The 26953-nt window shown below is 38.8% G+C and overlaps 1 protein-coding gene across 1 annotated transcript; it reads left to right on the top strand.

The window, feature by feature from the left end:
• The first annotated feature begins 6603 nt into the window (after positions 1-6603).
• On the top strand, positions 6604-15982 carry CA3 (carbonic anhydrase 3). Its single transcript, XM_029223220.1, has 7 exons — positions 6604-6867; positions 7609-7806; positions 9999-10117; positions 11823-11915; positions 12981-13043; positions 13898-14053; positions 15005-15982. The coding sequence occupies exons 1-7, from the start codon at positions 6834-6836 to the stop codon at positions 15122-15124; spliced, it is 783 nt and encodes a 260-aa protein (XP_029079053.1). The 5' UTR covers positions 6604-6833; the 3' UTR covers positions 15125-15982.
• The last annotated feature ends 10971 nt before the right edge of the window (positions 15983-26953 follow it).

Genomic DNA, 26953 nt, shown 5'->3' with positions numbered 1-26953 from the left:
AGGATCCCACATGCTGTGAAGCAACTAAGCCCATGCACCACAACTAATTAGCCTGTGCTCTAGAGCCTGTGAGCCACAACTACTGAGCCCATGTGCCACAACTACCAAAGGCCATGTGCCTAGAGCCCATGCTCCACAATAAGAGAAGTCACCGCAATGAGAAGCCTGCACATTGCAATGAAGAGTAGCCCCCACTCGCCACCACTAGACAAAGCCTGCATGAAGCAACAAAGACACAACACAGCCAAAAATAAATTAAATAAATAAATTAAAAAAAACCAACAATGGGTCAATGAAGAAATCAAAGAGCAAATCAGAAAATACCTCAAGACAAATGAAAATAACAACACAAATTTCCAAAATCTATGGGACACAGAAAAGCAGTGCTAAGAGGGAAGTTTATAGCAGTATAGACCTACCTAATGAAACAAGAAAAATCTCAAATAAACAACTTAACCTACCGTCTAAAGAAATTAGAAAAAGAACAAACAAAGCCCAAAGTGAGGAGAAGGAAGGAAATAATAAAGATCAGAGTGGAAACAAATAAAATAGAGACAAAAAAACATTAAAGAATATCATGAAACCAAGAGTTTTTTTTTAAGATGAACAAAATTGATGTCTTTAGCTAGCTCATCAAGAAAAAGAGAGGACTCAAATGAACAAAATAAGAAATGAAAGAAGAGAAATAGCAACAGATACCACAGAGACACAAAAAATCATAAGAGAATACTATGAGCAGTTCTATGTCAACAAATTGGACAAGCTAAAAGAAATGGATAAATTTCTAGACATATGCAAACTTCCAAACCTGAATCAGGAAGAAATAGAAAATCTGAAAAAACATTAGTAGTGAAATTGAATTTATAATTTAAAAAAACCCCAAAAACCCTCCCAGCAAACAAAAGTCCAGAACTGGATGGCTTCACAGGGGAATTCTACCTGACATATAAAGAACAGTTAATACCTATCCTCCTCAAGCTATTCAAAAAATTGAAGAGGAGGGGACTTCCCTGGAGGTCCAGTGGTTAAAATTCTGCACTTCCATTGCAGGGGGCACAGTTTCAATCCCTGGTCAGGGAACTAAGATCCTGCATGCCACACGGCACAGCCAAGAAAAAAAAAAAAATGAAGAGGAGGGAACATTCCCAAATTCATTCTACAAGACCACCATTACCTAATACCAAAACCAGACAAAAACACTACAAAAAAAAGAAATTGCAGGCTAATATCTCTGGTGAATATAGATGCCAACATCCTCAACAAAATATTAGTAAACTGAATTAAACAATATATAAAAAAGATCATACACCATGATCAATGGGATTTATTCCTGGGATGCAAGGATAGTTCAATATCCACGAATTGACCAAAGTGATACACTACATTAAGAAAAGGAAGAATAAAAATCACATGATCATCTCAATAAATGCAAAAAAAGCATTTGACAAAACTCAACACCAATTCATGACAAAAACTCTCATCAAAGTTGGTATAGAGGGAACATATTTCAATGTAATAAAGGCTATTTATGACAAACCCGCAGCTAACACCATACTCAATGGTGAAAAGCTGACAGATTTTCCTCTAAAAACAGGAATAAGACAAGGATGCCCACTCTTGCCACTTTTGTTTAATATAGTATTGGATGTCCTAGTTACAGCAATCAGGTAAGAAAAAGAAATAAAAGGCATTCAAAGGGGAAGGGTAGGAGTGAAAGTGTCACTATTTGCAGAAGACACAATACTGTGTATAGAAAACCCTAAAGTCTCTACCCAAAAACTATAAGAACTAATCAATGAATTCAGCAAAGTTGCAGGATACAAGATTAATATACAGAAATCTGTTGCTTTTCTATACACTAAAAGTGAACTCTCAGAAAGAGAAAACAAGAAAATAATTCCGTTTGAAATTGTATCAATAGAATAAAATACCTAGGAATAAACTTAACCAAGGAGGTGAAAGCATTCTACTCTGAAAACTATAAGACACTGATGAAGGAAATTGAAGATGACACAAATAAATGGAAAGGTATCCCATGTTTATGGATTAGAGGAATTAATATTGTTAAACTGTCATTACTACCCAAAGCAATCAACAGATTTAATGCAAATCCCTATCAGAATACCCATGACATTTTCACAGACTAGAACAATAATCCTAAAATTTACAGGGAACCACAAAAGACTCCAAATAGACAAAGCAATCTTGAGAAAGAAAAACTGAGCTGGAGGTATCATGCTCCCTGACTTTAGACTATACTACAAAGTTGTCAAAACAGTATGGTACTGACACAAAAACAGATACATAGATCAATGGAACAGTAGATAGTGCCCAGAAACAAACCCACACACCTATTGTCAATTAATCTATGACAAAAGAGACAAGAATATACAATGGAGAAAAGACAGTCTCTTCAATAAGTGGTGCTGGGAAAAATGGACAGCTACAATAAAAGTATGAGATTAGAAAATTTTCTCATAACATATACAAAAAAACTCTCACAAAACCAAAAACCTCAAAATGGATTAAAGACCTAAATGGAGGACCAGAAACTACAAAACTCCTAGAAGAAAACATAGGTAGAACACTGTTTGACAAAAATCATAGCAATATTTTTGGCTCTATCTCCTAAGGCAATGAAAACAAAAAGCAAAAATAAGCAAATGGGACCACATCAGACTTAAAACCTTTGCACAGAAAAGGAAACTTCAACAAAACAAAAAGACAACCTACTGAATGGGAGAAAATACTTGCAAATGATATGTCCAATAAAGGGTTAATATCCAAACTATATGAACAGCTCATACAACTCAATATCAAAAAACCAAACAACCTGATTAAAAAATGGGCAGAAGAACTGAATTTTTCCAAAGAAGATATATAGATGTGCAGCAGGCACACAAAAATGTGCTCAACATTACTAATCATCAGAGAAATGGAAATCAAAATCATAAGAACATATCACTTCCCTCCTGTCAGAATGGCTAGCATCGAAAAGTACAAATAACAAATGTTTGGCAAGGATATGGAGAAGAGCGAACCCAAGTACACTGCTGGTTGGAATGTAAACTGGTGCAGCCACTGTGGGAAACAGTATGGAATTTCCTCAAAAAACTAAAAATAGAACTACCGTATGATCCAGCAATTCCACTCCTGGGTACATATAAGAGGAAAATTAAAGCATTACTTTGAAAAGATGCATGCAGCCCAATATTCATAGCAGCATTACTTACAATAGCCAAGATATGAAAGCAATCTAAGTGTCCATCAACAGATGAATGGATAAAGAAGATGTGTCACACACACACACACACAATGGAATGCTGCTCAGCCATAATAAAGAATGAAATTCTGCCATTTGCAGCAACATGGATGGACCTGAAGGGTATTATGCTTAGTAAAATAAATCAGACAAAGACAAACACTGTGTGTTATCACTTATATGTGAACTCTAAAAAATAAAGGAAACAAATTTACAAAACAGAAACAGATTCACAGATATAGAGATCAAACTAGTGGTTACCATTGGGGAAAAGGAATGGGTGAGGAGCAAGATAGGGATAGGGCATTAAGAGGTATAAACTACTATGTCTAAAATAAATAAGCTACAAGGATATATTGTACAACAGAGGGAATATAGCTGATATTTTATAATGATTTTAAATGGAGTATAATCTATAAAAATATTATACATCTGAAAATATTGAGTTGTATACCTGAAACTAATATAATATTGTAAATCAACTATACTTCAATTTTAAAAAAGAATTAGAAATGTAAGGATGTACGCATGAAACTTACATAATGTTATAAACCAATGTTACCTCAATAAAAAATAAATTAAAAAAGAGATAAACTGAAGGCCAAAAATTATTTTTTTTGATTTTTTATTAGCCATATTTACATTTGTATCCCAGAATTTGTTCTCTGAAAATAAAAATGTGGTAGAAAATACATATGCCTATAACATATTTAAGCATAATTATGTAATTACTTCAAATCCTAATTTATGCTTTGATCTCAGAGGTGAATAGGCAATTTCTCACTTCTTTTGTTTGTTTCTGATGCACTAGAAACACGAAATGTATCAACTTGCAGAAGATTTGACTTGGTTATATTACCTAGCATCTTGCAAAATAAAATGCCAAATCAAGAGTAAAAATATGTCTAAATTTTATCAACTTAGATATTTCGAGTTTATAATTTTAACATACCACCTGAAACTTCTACATTCAGACACTCCCTCCTCCCAATAATTTTATTTATCCAAATTATCTCCCTTGATTACTCTGTTCTCTCTCTCTCTCTCTCTCTCTCTCTCTCTCTCTCTCTTCCTTTCTCTGTATGAACACACTCATTTTGGGGGATAAATCTTACAAATTGCCCAGTACATCAACTTTCCAATAATAGTACTAAGAGAAATACTATGTACATGCTAAGGGATAATTTGTAGCTCTTTTTCTGGCATTATTTTTCTCAGTGTATACCTATCAGTTTTCTTTTTTTAAGCCAACTCCAGAAATCTCAGTGTCTTGGACACAATTTAGATTTTTCTCTTTGCTCTGTTAACAGGGAATTTTGAAATTTACAGACAAACATACTGGAGTAAATCAATTAAGATGCAGATGAGTAATTTGGGTTTCTGAAAAATATATTATGGTCTAAAATGACATGATATAAACTGTCTTGAAATTCCAGTTTTGATTAACTCTCACAAGAAAGTACAATGAAAAAACCAACATTAGTTTTCAAGACCACAAGCCCAAACCTATTAAACATTTCACTTTGCAAATTCTAACTAGTGTTTATGTGAAATTATGTGCTACTGTGCAAGTGTTTAATTTATTATTTTGCAGTCTTTTTAAAATTTTAATTAATGACAACCCATTTTAAAACTCTATGCATAAATAGTAACAATATGATGAATTCCTGGATTGTTGACCTTGCTTGGTATAAAGACTTTATTTAAAAACTTTATCTGTATCATTACTGTATCAAATAACATGAAATTTAGTTACCAATCTTCTAAACACATATAGCAGAAAAAGAGAGATGGAAACAATTTCGTGAATTGGCACAGGATCGTAGTTTACTAATACAAATAATTATGCAGAATATAACCTCTATTAACCACAAACTACAGCAGCATACTATCACAGTGAAGCAGAAAAATGGCCCAGATATGCCAACTCAGTAGCCTTTCTAATCCAACACTGACATATTTGAGCTCAGAGTCTAAGGGTATTTGCATTGCTGTTTGCTTAGATTTTCCAAACCATCTCAGTTCTTGATTCCACATCGCTATTGTGTGGATCAAATAATCCCTGGTCACAAAAATACGCTGGGGAGTGACTCCCCTGGCGTCCAGGTTATGAGTGTGGTTAGTCATTCCACATGCCTTGGGGATGAGCTATCTTTACCATGATGAGAGATTTCCTTTTCAAGTTTTGTAATCCCCAAATGCAAAAACCTAACATCAATAAAAGTCAAAGTAATTAAGAAAATGTATATTATAACCTTGTTCAAGACAGCACTGGAATTAGGCTTATCTCTTCTTGCTGTCTTTTTTAGAAATAAAATTAATACTGACCTGGAACAAAGAAAAAATTTTATATACTCTTAAAACTGTAAATATCTACTACACTGGTTCTTCAGTGTGAACTACAACCAGACATTTAAAAAGATATCTTCGACATGTGCACACTGGATATTCCAGTTCTATTCTCCTTTTGCGTGGGTTATCGTACTATAAAACAACTTGGGAAGGGGAGAAAAAAAAATACAAAGCAATTCTGGAAAACTTTTCCTCTCTCTTTTCTTCCAGTCTTTCATTATGTCTTGGAAAATGAGGTCATACGTTTTACACAATATTGCTCACTTTATGTTCGTGGCCTTCCAACAACCCAGAAGGTTCTCGACTTTTCGTGAGCAGACTTACAGCTCACGCAGTCGGTAAATCAGGCTCCTGCTCTGCGGTAACCTGCATCCAGATCTCTTCCCGATTCCCGAGACCCAGCCCTCGGAGTCCTGAGGACCAAAGGGACCCATGAGGTTAAGAAATGCTCTCTGGTGTGGTTCCAGGGATCTGGCATCGTCAATCTCTCAAGAATAACAGAGTTAGAGAGCCTGCCCTCCGGCCTCTTTCTTCCCATCCTTTGCTGCTAGGATTTTACAAGTTGCCTGCAAGGGAGTCAAACATGGGTCAGGCAAACAAACGTGTTCTTTCCAGCCACCGAAACCGGATCGCTGGAGGGAAATAAACCCGCAGAGGCATCTGGAGACCGCAGCCAGACCGGCAGCCTGCGCTAAAAGCGACTTCTAAGAGAGGCTGCAAGTGCCGGCGGGGTGCAGATTTTAGTTGGAGGCTAAGCACAACTACCACGCCCCATCCCCCCTTACCAAAAAAAAAAAAAAGCTTGGAGGAGGGAGGGAGGAGAGGAGGAGGCGAAAGTCGCCGGCATTTCTGCACAACGGCGCGCGGGGTTAGAGAGCCGTGCAGCTTTAGGAGCCGGGAGGGAGGAATAGAAGGGCCAGGAGAAGCGCTTCCCCGGAGAGGGGAGGGGAGAGGAGGAGAGGGGGAGGGGAGGAAGGGGAAGGATGCCCTCCGCCCATCTCCCCCCACCCCGACAGCTGTCCAGCTCTTGGAATTCATTGGCTTTCCCACTCCGCCTCCCAAATACCACCCCAATCCTGTTTAGCCCCCCACCCCACCGTCGCTGACCTAATAAGGCCATGCAAGTGTGGGGGGACCTATATAAAAGGTGAGGGCTCACGGGGACTGTGCACGGCGGAGGAGAGAAGGCAGCAGCCGTCCACTGCCCAAGAAAACGACCATGGCCAAGGAGTGGGGCTACGCCGACCACAACGGTGAGTGTGGGCAGCGGCTCCCGGTCAGTCCGGGATGGTGCTGCTCAGAAAGTGCGCAACTCCAGCAAGTGCGGTGGAGTAGATGGAAACTAACATTTACCGAGCACTTCCCGAGTGCCAAATACTGCTGACCCTTTTACTTTATATCTGATTTAGTTCTCCGTGGTGTGGAGCTGTTTTTACTCCCATTGGAGGAAACTCAAGCGCAGAGAGGTTCGGTAACTAGCCCAGATCACAGTGCCTCTGACGGAGAAGTCAGACCACCGAGGGCCAGTTCTCACTGTCCCCTTCTCCATGTACTGGGCAAGCACTTAACCTCTCTGAGCCTGGTATTGGTCTAAGCTGCTCTGCCTGCAGCTCTTGCCTACCCATGGGAAAAGGAATATGGATATGCTCTGAAATCTACTTAGGGTCAGTGTTATTTTATTCCAGCTATATGACAGAAGATGGCATTGGTAAAACGTGATGAAGTCCACTTCAAAAATAAGGCTCTAAGGCTATATTTGAGCAAATACATGGAAAATTTGAGGAAATACACGGAGTTAAATACAGTCTCCAGGTACACTATTAACAAAACTATGAACAGGTCTTAGACACTAAGCCTTGTATTGCCCAATCTGATATACAAGACCTTTTCATAATCAGTGGCTAGCCTCTGTGTATTTTGCTGGTTTAGTCACTTAGAAAGAAGGCTTGGATTGTGCCACCAAATAAATAAATCCCCTCAATTTGATTTCCCAGGTCCTGACCACTGGCATGAACTTTACCCAATTGCCAAGGGAGACAACCAGTCGCCCATTGAATTGCACACTAAAGACATCAAGCACGACCCTTCCCTGAAGCCATGGTCAGCATCTTATGACCCCGGCTCTGCCAAGACCATCCTGAACAATGGGAAGACCTGCAGGGTTGTGTTTGATGATACTTATGACAGGTCAAGTAAGTATCACACTTAGGTAGAGACATGTGACCATTTTCAACGTCCATATTGGCAAAATGTGATTTATGACACAGCAACAGAATTGGTGGGAAGCGGGGGGCACTTCTTCTCTGAAAAAGGAGATGACATTTAACTTTGCTCTAGTCTTGAAGAATTATATTTATACACAGAAGAGGAATGTCTCACTCTCTAATGCTGGTCACCCAGGCTGCTACAAAATGGCCCCATGCCCAAGCTAAAAGTTGGCAATGCATTCCTGAAATGAAGCTTGATAGGGAGGTGATGGTAATGAGTCCAAATGAGTGTTCTTCAGGCTCTGATGGTCTACACCTGAGGGGTTTTCTGCTTCCTAACCAAGGGCTGGAGAGCAAGGCTCCCAGTCCCCAAAGTGGCACAGATTCCATTCTACAGAGCAAGGAACATAGCAAAGAAACCAAGTAGGCACTCTCTTCCTCTGCTGTGTGGGTAGGGGCCAATCCAGGGGAGAGAGTAGACCCACTGTATGAATCAAGAAGACTTGCCTTCAATGCTTCAGTGGGGTTCATCTGACTAATCATTTTGGTGAGTGTTTTTGAAGAATCTGACAATTTCTCCTTGAGTTGTGATTTGTATTTGTGTGAAAATGAAAAATCTCATGTTTAAAAAAAAATCTCTTTATTTCACCTACACTATTAAGCAAACCAATGAAATAAAAGAAGGCTAATTAGAAATGCTTTATTTCACTGTGAATGAAATAAGAATCTACCTTTAGCATTTTGGTGCTTGACATACAGTAATACATTTTCCTATAACCACATTTGTAAAAAAATTAAAATTATCCTTACTGATGTATAGGAATGAATATTCTCAATGATGTTGTAGCTAAAGAGTAATAGTTATAATTTCTAACTACTAGCAGGTTCCAGGTAAGGAATATCATAAAAATATATTTTCTTAAACAATAATCTCGTTGGTATCTGCTACTTTTTTTCTCTTCTCCATTTAAATCAAGTTCCATTCTGAAGGATTAGTAACAAAATTAAACAGTATCTGCTAGGTTGGATCACATGAAAATGACTTTTTGTAAGCAAAAATGATTGACTATTGACAATTTCATATAATTCATCCTAATAAATTGGACTCATATGACCAAATAATAACTGTTCCTAGTGGTTGGATAGAAAAAAATGCAGTTAAGCAAACCACTCATTCCTACATGACCAAGCTTATACAAGCCTTGTTCTATTGTTTTAGACCTATACTATGGCTTTCAGTGTGCCATTTCAGCACCAACAGTTGGTCAATTTTTCTAGAATAGCTACGCTCTGAATTTTATTTTGATCTAGCTTATGTTGCTAAATTTTGATTTTAGGGTTTCTGTATAGTTTCCAATATCCTTTAGAAAATATTTGAACTTCTAAATCACTCCCCAGGCTGAATGAAGTGAAACCAAGTTAAGTGCCAGGTTGAGGTATTTGGACAGCAAACTCACATTCATGCTATGGAGAATCATCTTGTTTAGGGGCCCACATTGATTGATTCCCTGGGAAACTTCTGAATTTTCCATTTCATCTCATTTGAGTAAACACAGTCTGAATTAGACATGGATGAGAGCTCTTGCCTGTAGTACTAAAGAAAAGTGTAGTGAGGCAAGACATGGAGAAGGAATTCACATTTGTTCAGTGATGACTGTGCTGGGCACTGTGATGAGCAGTTTAAAGCCCTTAATCTCATTTAATCCTCACAGCAGCTCTGAAAGGTCAGTATTATTATCACCTTCAGAGAGATGCAGAAACGGGTTCAGAGGAGTTTAGCAATTTGCCTGAGATCACACAACTAGCAAGGGGTGGGGCCGGGATTGGAACCTAAGTCTGCCTGGCTCTCAGCTATCCTGTTCTCTCCAATGCACCCACACAACAGACCTGTGCTTTGCTTGTTTTCATTGCCCATCTCCTGTTTTAATTGTATTTTCATACATGTTAAATTGACATTTAAAAAATAATCAAACAAGCAAACAAAATCAGAAGGACAGAGAAGAGAAAGCATTTATTTTGATATATCCCAAGACTTGACTTTGTGAGAAAGAGACCAGTGTGCTTGGGAATGGCACCATCAGCCCAGCCCATAATGCTTAGGCTATAAGGGCTGTTTAAAGCAGGGCTCTGTAAAAGAAGTGTGAATTCACTGCTGACCTAGCTTCTCTGAATCACAGTGCTGAGAGGTGGTCCTCTCACTGCACCCTACCGGCTTCGCCAGTTTCATCTTCACTGGGGCTCCTCGGATGATCACGGCTCTGAGCACAGCGTGGATGGAGTCAAGTACGCAGCGGAGGTAGGAGGAATTGCCGTTACCTGCTCTGGATCTCACCCAGTGAAAACTGAAAACTGAACAATAATGACAGAATAGCATCCAATGCGTTTGCTTCAAGCCTGTAGTTATGAAAAGAGCTGCAATAGTTTAGCATAAACTGAAGCTGCCAAACATTCTAGGTTAGACAGCTAAGAGAGTGTAGGTGAGTTAGTGTCATGCATGAAGAATTTCAAGGTTGTATTTAGAAATTGGATAGCAGCTTAATAATAATAATGTTTAAAAAGCCAGGGACCTGACTGGAACTGAAAAGATAATGGTAGCTAATACTTATTAAGTGCCTACAAGTACTAACTCATTTGATCCTCTCAGCACACTATGAGATGGGCTACAGACAAGGAAACTGAGGCACAGGAAGGTTACATAACAAAGTCACACAGCACATGAGTGCTAGACCTGTGCTCTACCTTATGCCGATTGGCTTCACAGTTCATCATCCTGCCCAGTGCTCTAAGCTGCCTCTTTTACAAGACTGTGGGGCTTTAAAAATAGCACTTAGTAATTCTGGCTAATGCTCATGCTCTAGTCTCTTAATGAAGGGTGTGCATATGTGTGTGTATGTTTTTATATGTACATATGTACTTATACAGAGATAGCTAGATACAGATACACACAATTTAATATGAACAAATACTACTCTCTGTTCCAGTTAACCCATTAAAGGAAGGCATCAAATTACAAGGAAATAAGACAAGCCTCCTGCATGTTCTCTGTATAAAGCCAAGCCTATAAGGGGTGACAAATGCCCTGGAGGTGAGGATAATTCCATTTGTACTGCCAAACTCTTCCAGAGGCAGACTCTGGTCAACCATAGGAGCTGAGACAGAAACCTTGGAGCCACTTGTGGACACTCATTTAGGCAGCATCATTAGGCAGCCTAACTAAATTTGACTAAACAGTTAAACTAAACTATAGGAGACTCGAAGTACTTCCCTGTGATCATTTCTCTACCGCCCATCTAGACAGCCAGTGACAGGATAAGTTAATTGAGAATGCCTTCCAGACATCTTCCCCCACAAATGGGGAAAGTTTAGTATACTCCTTACAAATGTGGGCAAGGCTTGCGGTTTGGTCTTTACATGTGGGATTATCTCACACTTTTGGTCTTGAATAAAATACTTCTAAATTGTCATGAACTATTGTATTCTCTTGCCATTCTATATAATGCAATGTGAAAATTTTGACTAATTTAACTAGTGTCTATGTTATCACCTTAACATTATTAAGGTAAGGTTACCACCCGGTTCTAGACCATTTGTTGCTGAAAGGAGAGAGGCATGAAGACACGTAAGAATTTGTCCCCTTATTTTTCCTCTCCTACTTCCCAGTTAATTGTGACTTTAGAATGCTAGCAGATTCCTGTTTATAACTCTGTGTTTCACTGTTTGATTTGGTCAGAAAAAGGACTAATGTTATACACAACTAAAATAATATTTTGAATTGGTTTAACGAAAGTTCAGTTTTCACCGATTCTACCTATCATAACTTTTAATTTGAACCATTAAAAGTCTTACCAAAATATTGCATGTTAATTTTTGGAATTCTGTCAACTTCTGTGAGAGTGTTCAGCAACCTTAGACTGTATAATTATTGGGTTTATTGTGAATAATTTTATACTTATTTCCTTATTTTGGGAATTTACCTCATAACCTCTGTTCTATGGTTTCAGCTTCATTTGGTTCACTGGAATTCAAAGTATAACAGTTTTGGAAGTGCTCTGAAGCAACCTGATGGAGTAGCTGTGGTTGGCATTTTTCTGAAGGTAAGGTAAAAATTGACCATATATTTTTTACAAAGTTTAGTTCCTTATCAATGCTGAAGTTTTACTCCCTCCTTTTATTTAAAGGGGAGAGAGGAATGAATTTCAGTATTCATTCAACTAGTCAAGATATTTCTGTTAAGATCAGATCAAAATTTTTTGCTCTCCCTTAGAAGAGTAACTTTTGCCATACTTCAGTACCCCTAGCACTTCTAAATTTTCTCAAGATGCAGGATATATGTGTGTGTGTGTGTGCGTGTGTGTATGTGTGTAGTGTGTGTGTAGGGGCAGTGGAGATGGAGCCTTTGAAGGAGCTTATTTCAGTGGCAGTGAGGGCAAGGGCAGCATTGTTCATTACCCTTTCCTGCTACTCCATGTCAATTGCAGGGGAAACCAGAAAAGCCAATTTTGGGAACATCTGTGATGCCGAGTCCCTGGCTGGACATCCACTCGGCTTAGGGTGGCCACCACTCACATGATCCCAGGCTAAGATAGCACATGGAATGTGTGTGTTGTTGAGCCAGCCTTGGTTTAGAGAGGACTTAGTGTCATTAACACATGAATTTAGTGCTAACATAATCTAGATTTTAAGCCAGAGGTGAAAATCTAGCTTCTTTCTTTTTGAATGACCTAATTTGTTTTATGTTCTGAATTCATTGGGTCATTTTCAGTGCTTGAACACAGTGCTACAGGAAGTGGAGTGGGTCTGAGCAGAAAGACAACGAGTTTAGTTTTAGATACATTGAGTCCATCCTAGCTCTAATTCTATTAAAAAGAAAAGTAGACTGACTTCACAGAGAAGGTCAAGGACATAGATGTAAATCAACATGTAATTTGTGGTTTTGTATTCAGAGGCCTGGAGTCCAAGTTTAGTTCAGAAAATATATACTCTAAAATCTTGGGGGGGGAAATAAACCTATGTTTTTGCTTAGTACAAGATATTCTGACAGATTTATAAACACTAGTGGTAGATGGATGGATTAAAATTAGTTTTTAAGACAATCTTAAATTATGGAGAAGAGAAAAATATAGTTGTTGGTTTTCTTTTTCTTTTTTTTTTTTTTACAGATAGGACATGAGAAACACGAGTTCCAGCTGCTACTTGATGCGCTGGACAAAATTAAGACGAAGGTAAAAAAAATCATTTTCCCTCCCAGAACATAAAAGCAGGGTATGTCAATTTTTTCTTTTTACATTTTCAAGTGTATTTCTTTCACCTAAAATCTGTTAGTAAGTTTGATGAATATGCTAAGCATACATATGAAAGCAAATGCTATTATATTTATATGTATATTTTTATGGTTTATAGTTTTTAGAGCAGTTTCACATACATAAGTTTATTTAATCTTCATAGTCAACCTGTCAGATAACTATATTTTTAACAAAGTGTTTGAGAGAGAAGTTGAGTGGTGTTCCCCTTCCCAACACACACACACACACACACACACACACACATACACATACACTTACACACATGCAGAGGTACTAAATGTTTGGGTCCTAGTGTTTCCCTTTCTCTCCTGGGTGGCACCTGTGTATTTTAAATCTTAACAGTAGATTCTTCTACTTAGCAGACTCACTTTAATTCTTTTGTTCTAATCAAACACTTTATAGTTTTACCACCAGAGAAAGTAAGTATTCTGAGTATGATATTCAATAAAAATGCAAGCGTGTTTTGTATCATCGAGAACCACAGCATTAACTTGTATGAAATATTTCTGTTACAGTTTAGAATGAGTTTGTCCTTTTTCTTGAGAAATGATAGATTTTCACCTAGAGTGAATAAGGAATAAAATTGGCTGTGGCAAAGTCATACCATGCAAACCGGCCTCCCCCATCTGCCCTTTATTTCTGAAAGGCACATACTTGTTCACAAGCTCCGTTTTCTCTATTGCATTTGAAATCCATTCTCCCCAAACGGTGAGACGCTGCGGCAGGCGATGCGCATGCGCCCGCTCACCGCGCTGGGTCCCGCTGTCTCCCAGGGCAAGGAGGCGCCCTTCTCGAACTTCGACCCGTCCTGCCTGTTCCCCGCCTGCCGAGACTACTGGACCTATCACGGCTCCTTCACCACGCCGCCCTGCGAGGAGTGCATCGTGTGGCTCCTGCTGAAGGAGCCGATCACCGTGAGCCACGAACAGGTGAGCGGCGGCCGCGGGCCGGCTTTGAGAGCACGCTGACTTACCGTCGCCGGCGGGCTCTGTGAGATACAGACGCTAAACTGAAAATATAAAGCAGTAGATGCTTACCAAACAGCTCTGCGACTGGAGACTTCATAGTTTGCCCCGGTTAATTACGATCAGCCTGTTTAACTTTCTAAAACTCAACTTCCAAAGGGTACCAGGCTAAATGCAAAAACATTTAAAGGTGGTGGTGATGCTGAACAATGCCCAAGTTTGTGCTCTAGAAACACTGAAGGGTACAGATCCACATGAGTTAGACTTTGCTAATTTGGAGAACTCCCAAATACTGAGCCCTGTTTAGGAGATGGAATGGTAAATACAGGTCTGGGGAGAAGATGCTTGTGGAAGGGATTGAACATCCTTGTGAGGTGTATACTGGTTCCCCAGTTTTACAGCTAAGTAGGTTGAGGCTCAGATAGGTTAAGCAGTTTGCTCATGATCACACAGCCAAGGGCAGGATCTGAGATTGCAGCTCCAGTCTGTCTGCTTTCAACACCTTGGACCTCTCTCCTCAGGCCTCCCTTCTAAGTGTTCATGTAAATTGACTTCATTAACTTATGCACTGAAGGGCCAGTTGAGCTTATTGTTTGCACTGTCTTCCACTCCTACATAAGGGATAGATTTCATACTGATCTGTCGAATTAAAATAATTGTTTCAGAATTCAGGAGGAAAAGGTTTTGACCAGAGGGTATGGTGATCCTGTATAAAAGGAAGAAAAGTGTTTTTACAAATTAAAAAAAAAAAAAAGGTTTTTGTTACTCAGAACCAAATAACTCTCACTGGACATTGGAGACAAGTTTTGTAGTTTGCTTGTTTAAAAAGCTGGCGATTTCTAACTCTTTGTCACACGCTTAATGTGTCCACTTGGTCCGAATGTCACGCTGACAGCCTTCCCTCGCCCCTTGCAGATGGCCAAGCTGCGGAGCCTCTATTCCAGCGCGGAAAATGAGCCCCCGGTGCCCCTGGTGAGGAACTGGCGCCCTCCACAGCCTGTCAAAGGCAGGGTAGTGAAGGCCTCCTTCAAATGAGGCTGCTGGAGCTTGCCCTCTTTAGGAAAGGAAACCTACACTGCAGAGTTTGGTTCCTTGTCTCCTTTCGGTGCTTCTTACTCCAAGTATATTTCACTTTTCCATACCAAGCAATGAAGATGAGAGATGTGATCACCAAGAAACCGGAATTAACTATTGACAAGATCTAATATGAAAGCATTTGGCCTTTTTAATAATCACCTTTCCTGTAAAAACAACATTTCTAGTAAGGTTTCAAAGAAGAAGAAACAGAGTTGGAAGAAGAAAGGCAGAGAAAAATGGCTGTTGGGCACCATTTTTGTGTCATCTTAAATTTCACAGAACTTCAGTTTACTCTTTTCATGTTATGAGTTATCCATCTTAAAGAAATAATGAGTAATTATATACATGGGGGTAGAGGTGTCTGAAGATCGTATAGCAATTCAGCATAAGCCAGAAATTAAAATGACTGTGGATACCAAGAATTGAGATGATGATGTGTTTTAACCTTTAAATAAAACCAATAAGAGGTCCATCACTTATTAACATTTAAACTACTGTAAAGATTGCCTGGTTTTGATTATCAATGAAAGTAAAATACACGGACTAGGAGTTTTTAAAAAAATTTGACCCATTATTTGAACACTTTCTTCATAAAGATGTTGACTTTATCCTAATATTTTTCTTTACCTGAAGGAGGGCCATTTATTTTTCATTTTACTACTTTTATCTTTGCATGCTTATTAAAATAAAAACTGCCTCTGATATCTTTCTAATTTGGGTGTGGGATTAATGATTCCTAGAACATGCAGGAGTGAATGCCTGCACTTGAAGTAAAAGCAGTTGTACTGATCATCAAAACTAATAAAGACATGAATGTAAACAGTTGAGTGTTGTATTTTTTAAGGAGGGAGAACATTGTAAGTTTGTTTTTATAACTGAAGTGACTCAAATTCTGAGTTGGATTGGAAGCTACATTCCTTGTAGAGCAGCTGAAGCAATTACTGGGGGCCTTCCAAGGAAATTGCAGCCCAGAAGAGAAATGTGTAGCCATACATTTGACAGTGTGGACTAGTTTCCAGAGGCCTCAAAGTTGGTTTAGGATTCTGGGGTCCATACCAGTACCATGGTTGCTAACTTAGGGGCATGGAATCAAGTCAGACTGTAGCCTTTATGTCCTTATTTTTTTTTAAAATGTGCATCAAGGTAACACCAGTCTAACACTGCAAAAATCCATACATTGAGACCTTCAAAAATATCTTTAGACATAAAGTCTAATTTTGCAGTTAGTGGCTTTGATAAATCTTTTATCACATCACTGGCTAATATGTTAACTTACTTTCAAAAATGGCAGCAATAATTGAATTACCCTAAGGAATGAAAATGGTCTTGGGTCAGGAGAGTCCTGCAATGCTGGAAGTCAAGTCATGTGACAGAGTCCTAGGAGGCTAATGTTACTTAATGGTTTACCACTTGGGTCAAGTAAAACCAGGTTGGTCAGTGCAAATTGGTTGTGTTAATTAAACTCCTTGAAATTAGGAGGTGTGGAGCTTTCATCACTTAGTGGTAATACACAAAATGATTCTCTCAGGGTACTTGGTAATGCTGGGAGCACTGTAAAAATGTACCCAATGTACGCTCTTATGTGGTGGAGGAACATATGACTTAGTTCTAGCTACAATGGTGCTTACACAGGCTGGAACAGTTTTAAGGGAAAATGTCTAATCAAGAGAAGGTATCTCCCTAGACCATGAGCTCCATTAGGGCACAGACATTAATCTTGTACACTAACATCCCCCTTTTTGCCTAGTATGGTATCTGGCACTTGATAAGCACTCAATAAACATTTGATTTCATGAACATAGATGAACCCAGGACAAATACTCATCTTCTTCAACAACACAGGATTAAAACTAATACTGTTTTTTGCTCATCTCATTCAGTTTGGGTCTCCTTGGAAAATGATCTCTTTAGCTTCAGGTGATAGCCTTCCAGTAGAACATATATTCCCTGCCCCCCCCATCCAAGTCATTGCCAATGATCACAATTATCACCCAACTTAAAACTTCCTCTCAACTTCTCCCTGCAACTCAAAGTGCTGAATTATTATAAATGTCCATTAGAATATTGAAACCACACTTGTGTCCTTATTCAGTGGGGGGACAATTTTCCTGATCACGCACAGTCTTCCAAACAATTACATTTTAGGCATACACAGCCTACAGAGGGGACATGGCTAGGAGCTGCTGTGGTGAAAAATGTTTCCACATCTGCCAACTTTTGTTCTTCAGATATAATCATTTCAGATATTTTAAAACTTCAGCAAAGGGCAGAAACTAATTTGAATGATGTGTGTTATAATAGATGATTATATCCTTAAAAGTCTATAAATAGGGCATCATCAATAAGAATTTACTGAACATAGGGCATTACTACATTTTGAGAGGGTGTACATAATTCCTACCCCTTTAATGGGGAGACAGAATATATTTATGAAGAGGTAAATAACTATTCAGAGCCACTGATCCAAAATTCTTTACGACAACTATTCAGAGCCACTGATCCAAAATTCTTTATGTTCAATCAGTGAATACTTATGTAGATGAATGGGAAGTATTCTACATAGAACATGTAAAACTGAAGATTTTGGTGTCTAACTATAATCATTTACATAATTAAATAAATATGGGTGAAATTGATACAAATATAAACAAGCTTGGATAGATGTGAAAAATTAGTATGTCAGTTACTCATATAAGAATTGGCACAAATAAAATTGTTCTAAAAGAAATACATATGGTCCAAAACCACATCAGATACCATGTATAAATAAAATTAATGAGATTTTAGTTTTTCCTCTAATACCCTTTTATTTGATATTAAAAAGGAACTGTGGACATGAGCAAAATACACTATTTTAGCAGACAAAGAATAAGTGAGAAGTAAGAAAAACTGCAAATGTCATATTTTTAGAAATTCTAAACATTTCAAGTTTAGTATATGAAGATTTAATGATTTTTTTAAAATGACCCCTAAGGTAGCACTTAAAGACTTAAAATGCAAATAAGACAAAATCAAGTTTGCATGTTATTTTCATCTAGATCACTGGATGGCAGCAACACATTTAAAAAATTTCACTTGGGTCCCTAGATGGCAGCAAAATAATTACAAAAATGACAAATGAAATGTCATTCACAGAGCAATGAGGGTTTGTATTTTTACATCCTGAATACCCTATTTCCTTTTCCCAAATGTTCAGTATTAACCACCAATATCTATCCACAACAGAAAAGATGGTGAGAGAGTCTTACATATTTCTGATATATATTTTTTTAAAACACACGGTCAATCTGTTTTTTTTTTTAATTAATTAATTTTTGGCTGCATTCGATCTTCGTTGCTGCACGCAGCCTTTCTCTAGTTGCAGAGAGCAGGGGCTACTCTTCGTTGCGGTGCATGGGCTTCACATTGCGGTGGCTTCTCTTGTTGCGGAGCACAGGCTCTAGGTGCGTGGGCTTCAGTAGTTGTGGCTTGCAGGCTCTAGAGTGCAGGCTCAGTAGTTGTGGCGCACGGGCTTAGTTGCTCCACCGCATGTGCGATCTTCCTGCACCAGGGCTTGAACCCATGTCCCCTGCATTGGCAGGCGGATTCTTAACCACTATGCCACCAGAGAAGCCCCTTTCCGAGAATTTTAATAGCCAAAAGTGAGGCCTGTGTGTTAGTACACTAAAACTGAGACAAATGAGAAATGAACATTTTACAATCCTGTTCAGTCTTCTGGAGGCCTGGGTATAAGGTACACAGCACTCCCCCAATACGTGGCCTCAGGCAGGTTAACTTCTCTGTGCTTCGCTGTCCTCATCTGAGTGATAAAAGTACCTGCTCAGAGTGTTAAGTATTAAATGAGTTAATATATGTAAACCTCTTAGAGTATTTATTCCAGACATAATAAAACTCTCAACAGCAGTTAACTATTATCTTCTGTAAGTTAATTTTACTTCGACCAAGAAAAATTCCAATGGCTTATTCAATACTTAAAGTCATGTTTCTTTCTTGATGTTTCTATGAGTAAGGTCATGAATCCATGTCTTATCAATTTAGATAAGACTAAGGAGTTAGTTACCATAATGGGCTCCCCTAATGAGTTCCCTCTGTGCTTGGCATTGGGGAAATGGTTTCTAAAAACAATGGCGATAACTCTTGTCTGATACTTGTCAGCAGCAAAAACAAGTTGTGGCTCCATTAGAAACCAGCACAAAGCTAGAAGGGGTGATTTGGGGAGGATCAGAAAATTTTCTGGAGGAAGTTTCTATTCCAGAGCTCTGCACCTGACCTTCTGAGGAAATGTATGATTAGCAAAACATCCAAAAACTAAATCAAAATAGAGAGGTGAGAGAACTATGGTGTTCACTCTGTTTGGCTGACTTTGGAATGTTGGCAGGATAGAGTAGCTCGGAGTGCTGTGTGAAGTGGAAAATCCAGCTTCACCGTAAGTACAGGAAGTCTCTTGCCTTGAAATTAATTTGGGACTTGTCTAGGCATGTCATAAAATCAGAATCCTGAATGAGATGCACAAGTCATCCTGGGGGATGAGTTTATCCATTTGGTGGCAACTCAGCTTCAATTGTACAAAAGGAAATAAAACAGTCGAGGCTTAAAATCCAGGATCCAGGGAATGACTAGAGAACTAATTAACTACTTCGGATTTGAAGGCATTTAATGGCAACCACTTGACAACTTGACGAGGTGGATAATCACAGATAATCAGCAGGAGTAAGAGTGAGTGTAACGGTGCAGTCACAGGGGACCAAGTGCACTACAGAAGCATAAAACCCAGTGATTTAAAAACTAATTTTAGCCAGGTGAGAATCGACTCTGTGCAGTAAACGAGGAATCAGATTCTCCCTTGTATTTAAATTATTCTGAGGTAGAGGAGCCTGGAAGTTCAGGAAAAATATTTTGGCAATTAAATGTGCATATTCTGTTTCAGCATGCCCGTACATTTCTATCATACTCACTCAGCTCATTTGAAATTTGGATGGTTACAAACACATTTGTTCAAGGGAATTCATTCCCCCAAGGACAATTGAGTCCCATGAAAGTATATGACAAATGGAAGTGTCTGAAAATACAGTGCAACTTGGGTTCAGAGAATTCACACTTCTCCCTCCTGTGTGTGTGATTGGTTTAGTGGAACACAGGACCACAGAGAAGAGGCCTGACATGGGTAGGGAGACTGTACAAGCCAAGCAGAGAAGATGGAAGGGTGGGGCCCAGCCCAGGGAAGAACTGAGAGCTAAGCAGGAAAAGGTGCATTTTGACAGTTGGCAATACGGAAACTTTCGTCCAGTGAAGACCTAGGGCTCAGGTTCTTGAACCAGGAATTTATTAATTTTAAGAGTAACAAGATTACTTATCAATCTATCTGTAATGTAAGTCGGTGTGTACATGTGTGTATGTAAGTGTGATGAGTAGTGGGGGCAGGGAGATTTTAGGTGGGTAAGGACTTTCTCTGTCTTGTTATACTACAGAGGTCCCAGTACCTAACACAATGATCTGGAACATAGTCAGTGCTGGAAAAGTACTTGTTGAATGAAGGGAGGAATGTATGGGTAGATGGACAGATGGATAGATGGAAGAGGCAGTGAGAGTCCTAAAATAATGAATGCCAGTCTAAGTTCCTGAGCTGGTGGGAGCTATGTCCTCATCCTAGGAAGGTCAGTGACTGATATCTGGAAGGGTTCTTGGAGAAAAGCAGGGGTTTCCATTGCTGCCACCCAGGCTTCTCTGTACAGAGAGTGTGGGTGCCAGAAGAGAAACAGTTTTACATGTATCCAAACCTTATCATTTGCAAATTTAACTGAGTATAGAAGAGACATATTTTAAGAGATATAAAAGGAGATTCTCTACCAGAGTATTTATCTCTTAGCACTCATGCTTCTAATATGCAAACTGAAGGTAGTTGGCAATGAGCCTGTGACATTGGGCTCTGGTGATACTAACTGGCACGATTCATGCTAGTGCTTGAACTTTTATAAATTTGCCTTTATTTTCTCATTTGTCATTTTAGTTCTCCATTTCATTCACCTTTGTGCTCATAGCAATTCCACGTACATAATAAAGATAACTCTTTAACTCAAATGCTTGTGTTATGGGCAAAGTATGATACTTCTGAAAATTCAGTAGAGTTTCAACTGACAGGTTCCACCCCACCCAAGCAAATGATGGTCAATTCAGGTAAATGTCCTGCCCTCCACAAACAACACAGACATATACACCACATATATCCTCACACACTTGTAATTACTACCTGGAGCTTTACAATAGAGTGGATGATTCTTTGAGGAAAAACATTTACTCAGGCAGTGAATTTACCAGGAATCAAACTCAAGTTCTGTTTTGACAGGTGAGGAGGGGGATAGGAAATGCTAGTTGGCAGCTCAATTCATAACTAGAAGTGTAAATCTCTGGTTGCCTCTATAATTTTTTTTTAATTTAAAGAACTATTTTAATGATATTTCATCAGAGGTCTAATTTCTCTCTATTAGTTTGTTTTCTCTAACAAAGGGCCTGTTGTCAAGATTGTGAGGTGCACTAAGCCTCTTGTTCTTAGCAGCTTGATATGGAACATTGATTAGGCTCTCATAGGAGTGGGGAGTTTCAGAGGAATTATAAAATAAGCACAAGGAGCAAAGAAGAAAGTTTGCAGCTTGCTAAGAATGTCATGGTTTTAGCTGGGCAGAAGCATTCAATATTTGATATATAATTTTAAAAGTATTTGCACGTGACTGAAAAAACCCTTTTCTTTAAAGGATTTCATGCTTTTCAGAAACAATTATGTGTCAAGTATAAAAGAAATAAAAGTAGGTCAAGGATATACCTGGAAGCATCAAGGAAGAGAAAAAAAAAATGAAAAGAAAGAGTCCACCTTCAAACATTACTCAAGAGAAATTGTACTAAATGTGGCTGTGACTGCTGAGGGGAAGGCCTTATCGGGCATGGCCATGGTGCCCAGCACACTGGGCATGAAATACATGGTAAATAGTGATATCAGTGTCATTGGAAAGAAGGAAAAGATAGCAGAACCAAGGGCACAGGCGACCTGCAAAACCTGGCCCTGGGTCACCTAGGCCTCTAGGCCAATAGTGGACTCCAGACTCTTTTTGGATGATATAGCCACTAGGGCTTAGTTTTAGAGCATGAACCCCCAATATAGAATTTTTAAAAATAAATTATATACTCACAGTATTATACTGCTATATATGTTATAAAATATAAATAAAGTGGAAATTTTCAGGGAGTGAAAAAATAGCTATTAAGAGAAACATCCTCATGGTTTTTTTTCCTGCCATGGAGTGGTCCTTCATGTGCACCCCAAGGTGTGTGCATTGCGTGTGGAGGCGGCTGGTTTGGAGCCATCCACTAACAAGACCAGCTTAGACAGTCTCCTGCCAGCCAATCAACTTCACTCTGTTCTATGATTCCTCACCTCACTGGGCCACTGTTGCATTCACTGTCTCACCCAGTGGGGATTAGCTGAGTGTAGAAGTAGAAAGGATAACTCTATCATACGTGTTAGAAAAATAGTGCAAATAGGCCCTGCTGTGAATTGTGAGAAGTCTAGCACACAGCTTTGACTGACCAGTTTTGACCTTGGGTTGGGTGGTTTTTTGAACTGGTTATAAACTCTTTTAGCTCAGTCAAAGATGGCCAAAGAGAAAAACAAGAAAAAGAAGAAAGAAAAAGGCATCCCATCTTATCAAAGATAACTCAAGGGATATTTACTATACTATTCCTTCTGTCCCTTAAAATATGGAAATTTATTTATTCAGGTGTGTATTCTGTACAAGGCACTATGCTCTAGAGGAAGAGAAAGAGAAGGAAGAAGAGGAAGAAGAAGAAGAAGAAGCAGAAGAAAGAAAGAAAAGAGGAAGAAGCAGAAGCAGAAGCAGAAGAAGATGAAGAAGAAGGAGAAGGAGAAGAAGAAGAAGAAGAAGGAGAAGGAGAAGGAGAAGGAGAAGGAGAAGGAGAAGGAGAAGAAGAAGAAGGAGAAGAAGAAGAAGGGGAGGAGGAGGGGGAGGAAGGGAAAGAGAGACAGAGGCACTCAGAAATATGGAGAAAATTTGTGTGGAATAACTTTGAAAATGTTGCAGCTTGTAAAACAAAGAAAATTTTTGTGAAGTGGTAAAACAAATGCACATAAGTAATATGAAGCAAAGAAGTGTAACGGAAATGCTATGGAGTTTCAACATCAGGAGCAATATTTTTAGGTTATGGACTACTTCTCTTTTAGCCCCAAATCCTCATTTAGCCGTCCAAAACTTTCAAGATATCTTTTATTTTTTCAAGATATCTTTTCTTGCGTAAAATAAACTTACTTTCTGTTTAGGATTAACCTGGATAAGTACAAAATGAGCAAACTACAGAATTATAAAATGTAACCATCTCTGTTTCCTGTGGCCTCTCCATATATATTTTAAGATTATAAAAGTGCTGGTTTCCCATTTGTATACTCTTAAGACAGTTTCCAGAAAACAAAATTTATCTGGATCTAAGCCTTCCATGGGCTATTCTGGCATGAGTGACGCTCTAGAAGCATAAAGTAATTTACTTTACTCCTGTTCTTAAAACGACGGCTAAAGGCTAAGGTTCTCACTGGGGGAAAAGACATAACTACATGGAGACACTTGAGGGCACCCTAACCAACAGCCTAAAACAACAACAACAACTCATTAAAAGTATATATTCAAATTTAAAATTTGGGGTGGGAAACTATGTTTTGCCTCTAGTTTATGACACCAGTGAATCCTGACTCCTGCCCTTGATAAGGGGGAAAAAACTGCTTGTCATGCCTATAATTCCCCTTGCATGGAAAAGTTAAATTGTTCTTGTTACTAAAAGGAAGTCAAAAATTCCCCATTCAAGGTGGTGATTTATAAGCAAATCAGAAGTTTAATCATGTGATAAAGTTACTACTAACATAACCAGCTCTCATGATTTGGTAGAAAAGCCATTACTGAATACATGCTGAAGCAAAGTGAATAAACAATCATTGTAAGGTGCAGACATGAGATTTTATGCTTTTCTATCCGATCCAACCAACAAAAATGAGTGAGAGCATATTATGGGCAAAGCACTCTCCTAGGGCTCATGTGTTGCTGGATACATACATAACTTTTACAAAAGCATTACCATACAGATACACTTAAGACAGGGTTTCATGATCATGGTACTATTAACATTTTGGACTGAGTAATTCTTTGTTACAGGGGGCTGCTCTGTGCATTATAGGGTGTTTAGCAACATTCCTGGATGCCAGTATCACATTACCCCCCCCCCATCACAAGCAAAATGTCTCCAGACACTGTCAGTTTTGCCTCCAGGTGAGAACGAATGCTCTAAGAAGAGGTGGACTTTTATTAAATTGAATACTTCATGGTGCCACGTGTGGTAGCTTCCATGGAACATAAAATACTTTAAATGTATAATTTGCATTTTTAGTGTAATTGTCTCACTTGATATTTTCATTCCAGTTCTGGTTGATTGAAACAATGTTTGAATTCACCAACTACTCTTAAAAATTAAATAGATTTAATTACTACAGAAAAGTTGAAATGTTACTAGCTTCCATGAAAGAAAAAGACACATTTAGCAACTAACTTTTTAAACGTCTGAAAAGCAGTTTACTAAGGGAAGTTGAACTCATCTGTTTATTTGATGTATACTTGATGCCAGCTCCTGCCACTTTAGTGATTGGTAGGAAACCCGAAAAATGACAAGTATGTCGATATAACTTTGTTTTACAGAATAGTAATGCATGCATAATCCGAATGCACTGTTACTATATCACCTTGAGGCCACACAGCAGATGGCTAAGTACTCAAACTGTAGAGTGGGACAACCTGGGGCAAAATGACCTACATCTATGCCTCAGGGCTGTGTAGAACCTTCAGAATCATGCTTGCAGCATAATCAGATTTCCAAAAATGTTATTTTTTTATAAGAGTAGGAACTCCAAACATATTCCTTAAGTAAATGTGAGTTTTTTCATCCAAGTTAGAGAAACAGAAAAGCCAATTCATGATTTTACAATGGGAAGTACTATAATAATAATTATACCATTTATTCAATAAAGAAAATGTTCCAGAACCATATCTGCTATCTTCCAGATGTTAGCTCTCATCATAATGCTTCAGACCTAGAATTTCCCCCTAATTAACAAATAAAGTAAGTAAAGTTCAGAAGGATCGTGTAGCTCACTCAAGGTGATGGTAAAACAGCATGTGAGTGTTAGAGCCAGAATCTGGACTCAGGTCCATCTTCTCAGAAAGTTCATTCCCACTGCACAGTTCTATGCCTCTCTGCTACACTAACAAGAATCCTAACGGAGCAGCTAACGACATCAGGCATCATGCTAGCTTACGTGACTAAATCACACGAATTAGCCCATCTAACACTCACAACAACCCTAGGTACTCTTATTACATTTGGATGTAGAAACTGAGGCTTGAGGAGGTGAAATAAATCATCCAAGGCTGAGTAGAAGGTAAGTCGTAGAAGCTGAATCCAAACTCAGGAAGCCTGGGCTCTTGGCCACTATGTGATACTGCCTCCCATCCTACGGTAGAAGAATGTCAAGAGACTCAGAGGCTAAGAAGGAAGCCAGAACCAGGATTAAAATGGCTTGATGGGTCAGGAAAAGGAGTTTGAATCTTTTTGTGAAAAGTCATCGTCAGATGGTCAAAGGCAAGGGAGTGAGGGAACAGCAAGTGCATTCTGGGAACCTCTACCAATTTCCTCATCCATAAAATAAATAATCAGACTAGATAATCTCTAAACTCCTTTTAGTTCTGAAGCACACTATATTATTGCAGTTTGTATCATTTCCTTCCTTCCAACCTCCTGGTGGCTTCCCTGCGTAATTAGTATAAAATCCTTCCCGGGGAGCAGGGTCTGAAAGGCTCTGCAAGTAGCTGCCCCTGCCTGCCTCTGACTTCACCTCCTTGTCTTCTTTTCCTCGATCACAGTGCTACCATCACAAGTTTTTCTGTTCTAGAAATGTCCTTGTTCAGGGCCTTTACATTTACTTTTTCCTCTGCTTGAAATGTCCTTCCCCAGGTCTTTCCTTAATGGTTCCAGAAATGCCACTGCTTTCAATAGGTCTACCATAACCACTGCACCTACAATAACATCCACCCCGTTACTCATTACCTCACTGGAAATTCACTTTTCTTGTTGCTTATTCATTTATTGTATTCTGCCCCCATCCATCCCCATGTAAGCTCCACGAAGGCAGGGACTCTGTGGATCTGGTGCATGGCTGCAGCTCGTATGCTGCAGCCCGGCACATAACAGTACTTGACTGATTTATTGAATGAATGAATGGATAGATGACTACAGTTTTTACAGCCCACATAGTACCTAAAAAATAGTAAACACATAACAGGAGTTCAAAACATATATAATAGTAGTAATGATAACTAGGATTTATCAAGTTCTAAATATTGGCACTGTGCTAAATCTTTTATACAAATTATGTACATTAGTCCTTGCCTGCTCTAGCAGGTGGGTAATTTTATTATCCTAGTTTTTCAAATGAGGAAATTGAATCTTTGCAAGACCAAGCAATTTGCCCAAGGTCAGAGTGCTAGTAAATTAGCCCAGATTCAAAACCAAGTCTAATTTCAGCACAATGTTATTTGTTAACCGACTGGCTTCTGTACAGAGTAACTGCTATTGCCTCCATTTGGATTAGTGACTTCATAATTTCAAACAGCATTACTTGGGTAGTTACTAGTTGTGTCCGGGGGCTCATGCCAGATAAAAGTCATAGATACCTAGGGTTCGGAG

Source organism: Monodon monoceros, unplaced genomic scaffold (genome assembly GCF_005190385.1).
Source record: "Monodon monoceros isolate NGI ecotype Baffin Bay Population unplaced genomic scaffold, NGI_Narwhal_1 Super_Scaffold_14, whole genome shotgun sequence".
NCBI lineage: Eukaryota > Metazoa > Chordata > Mammalia > Artiodactyla > Monodontidae > Monodon > Monodon monoceros.
Note: the sequence above shows the minus strand (reverse complement) of the source record. Positions and strands in the feature narration are given on the sequence as shown.

Excerpts from the sequence above, each read along its gene's own strand:
- CA3 (XM_029223220.1), top strand. The coding sequence starts at position 6,834 with ATGGCCAAGGAGTGGGGCTACGCCGACCACAACG. Across the intron at positions 7,807-9,998 it reads TGATACTTATGACAGGTCAA|TGCTGAGAGGTGGTCCTCTC; the intron begins GTAAGTATCACA and ends TCTGAATCACAG. Across the intron at positions 13,044-13,897 it reads TGGACAAAATTAAGACGAAG|GGCAAGGAGGCGCCCTTCTC; the intron begins GTAAAAAAAATC and ends GCTGTCTCCCAG.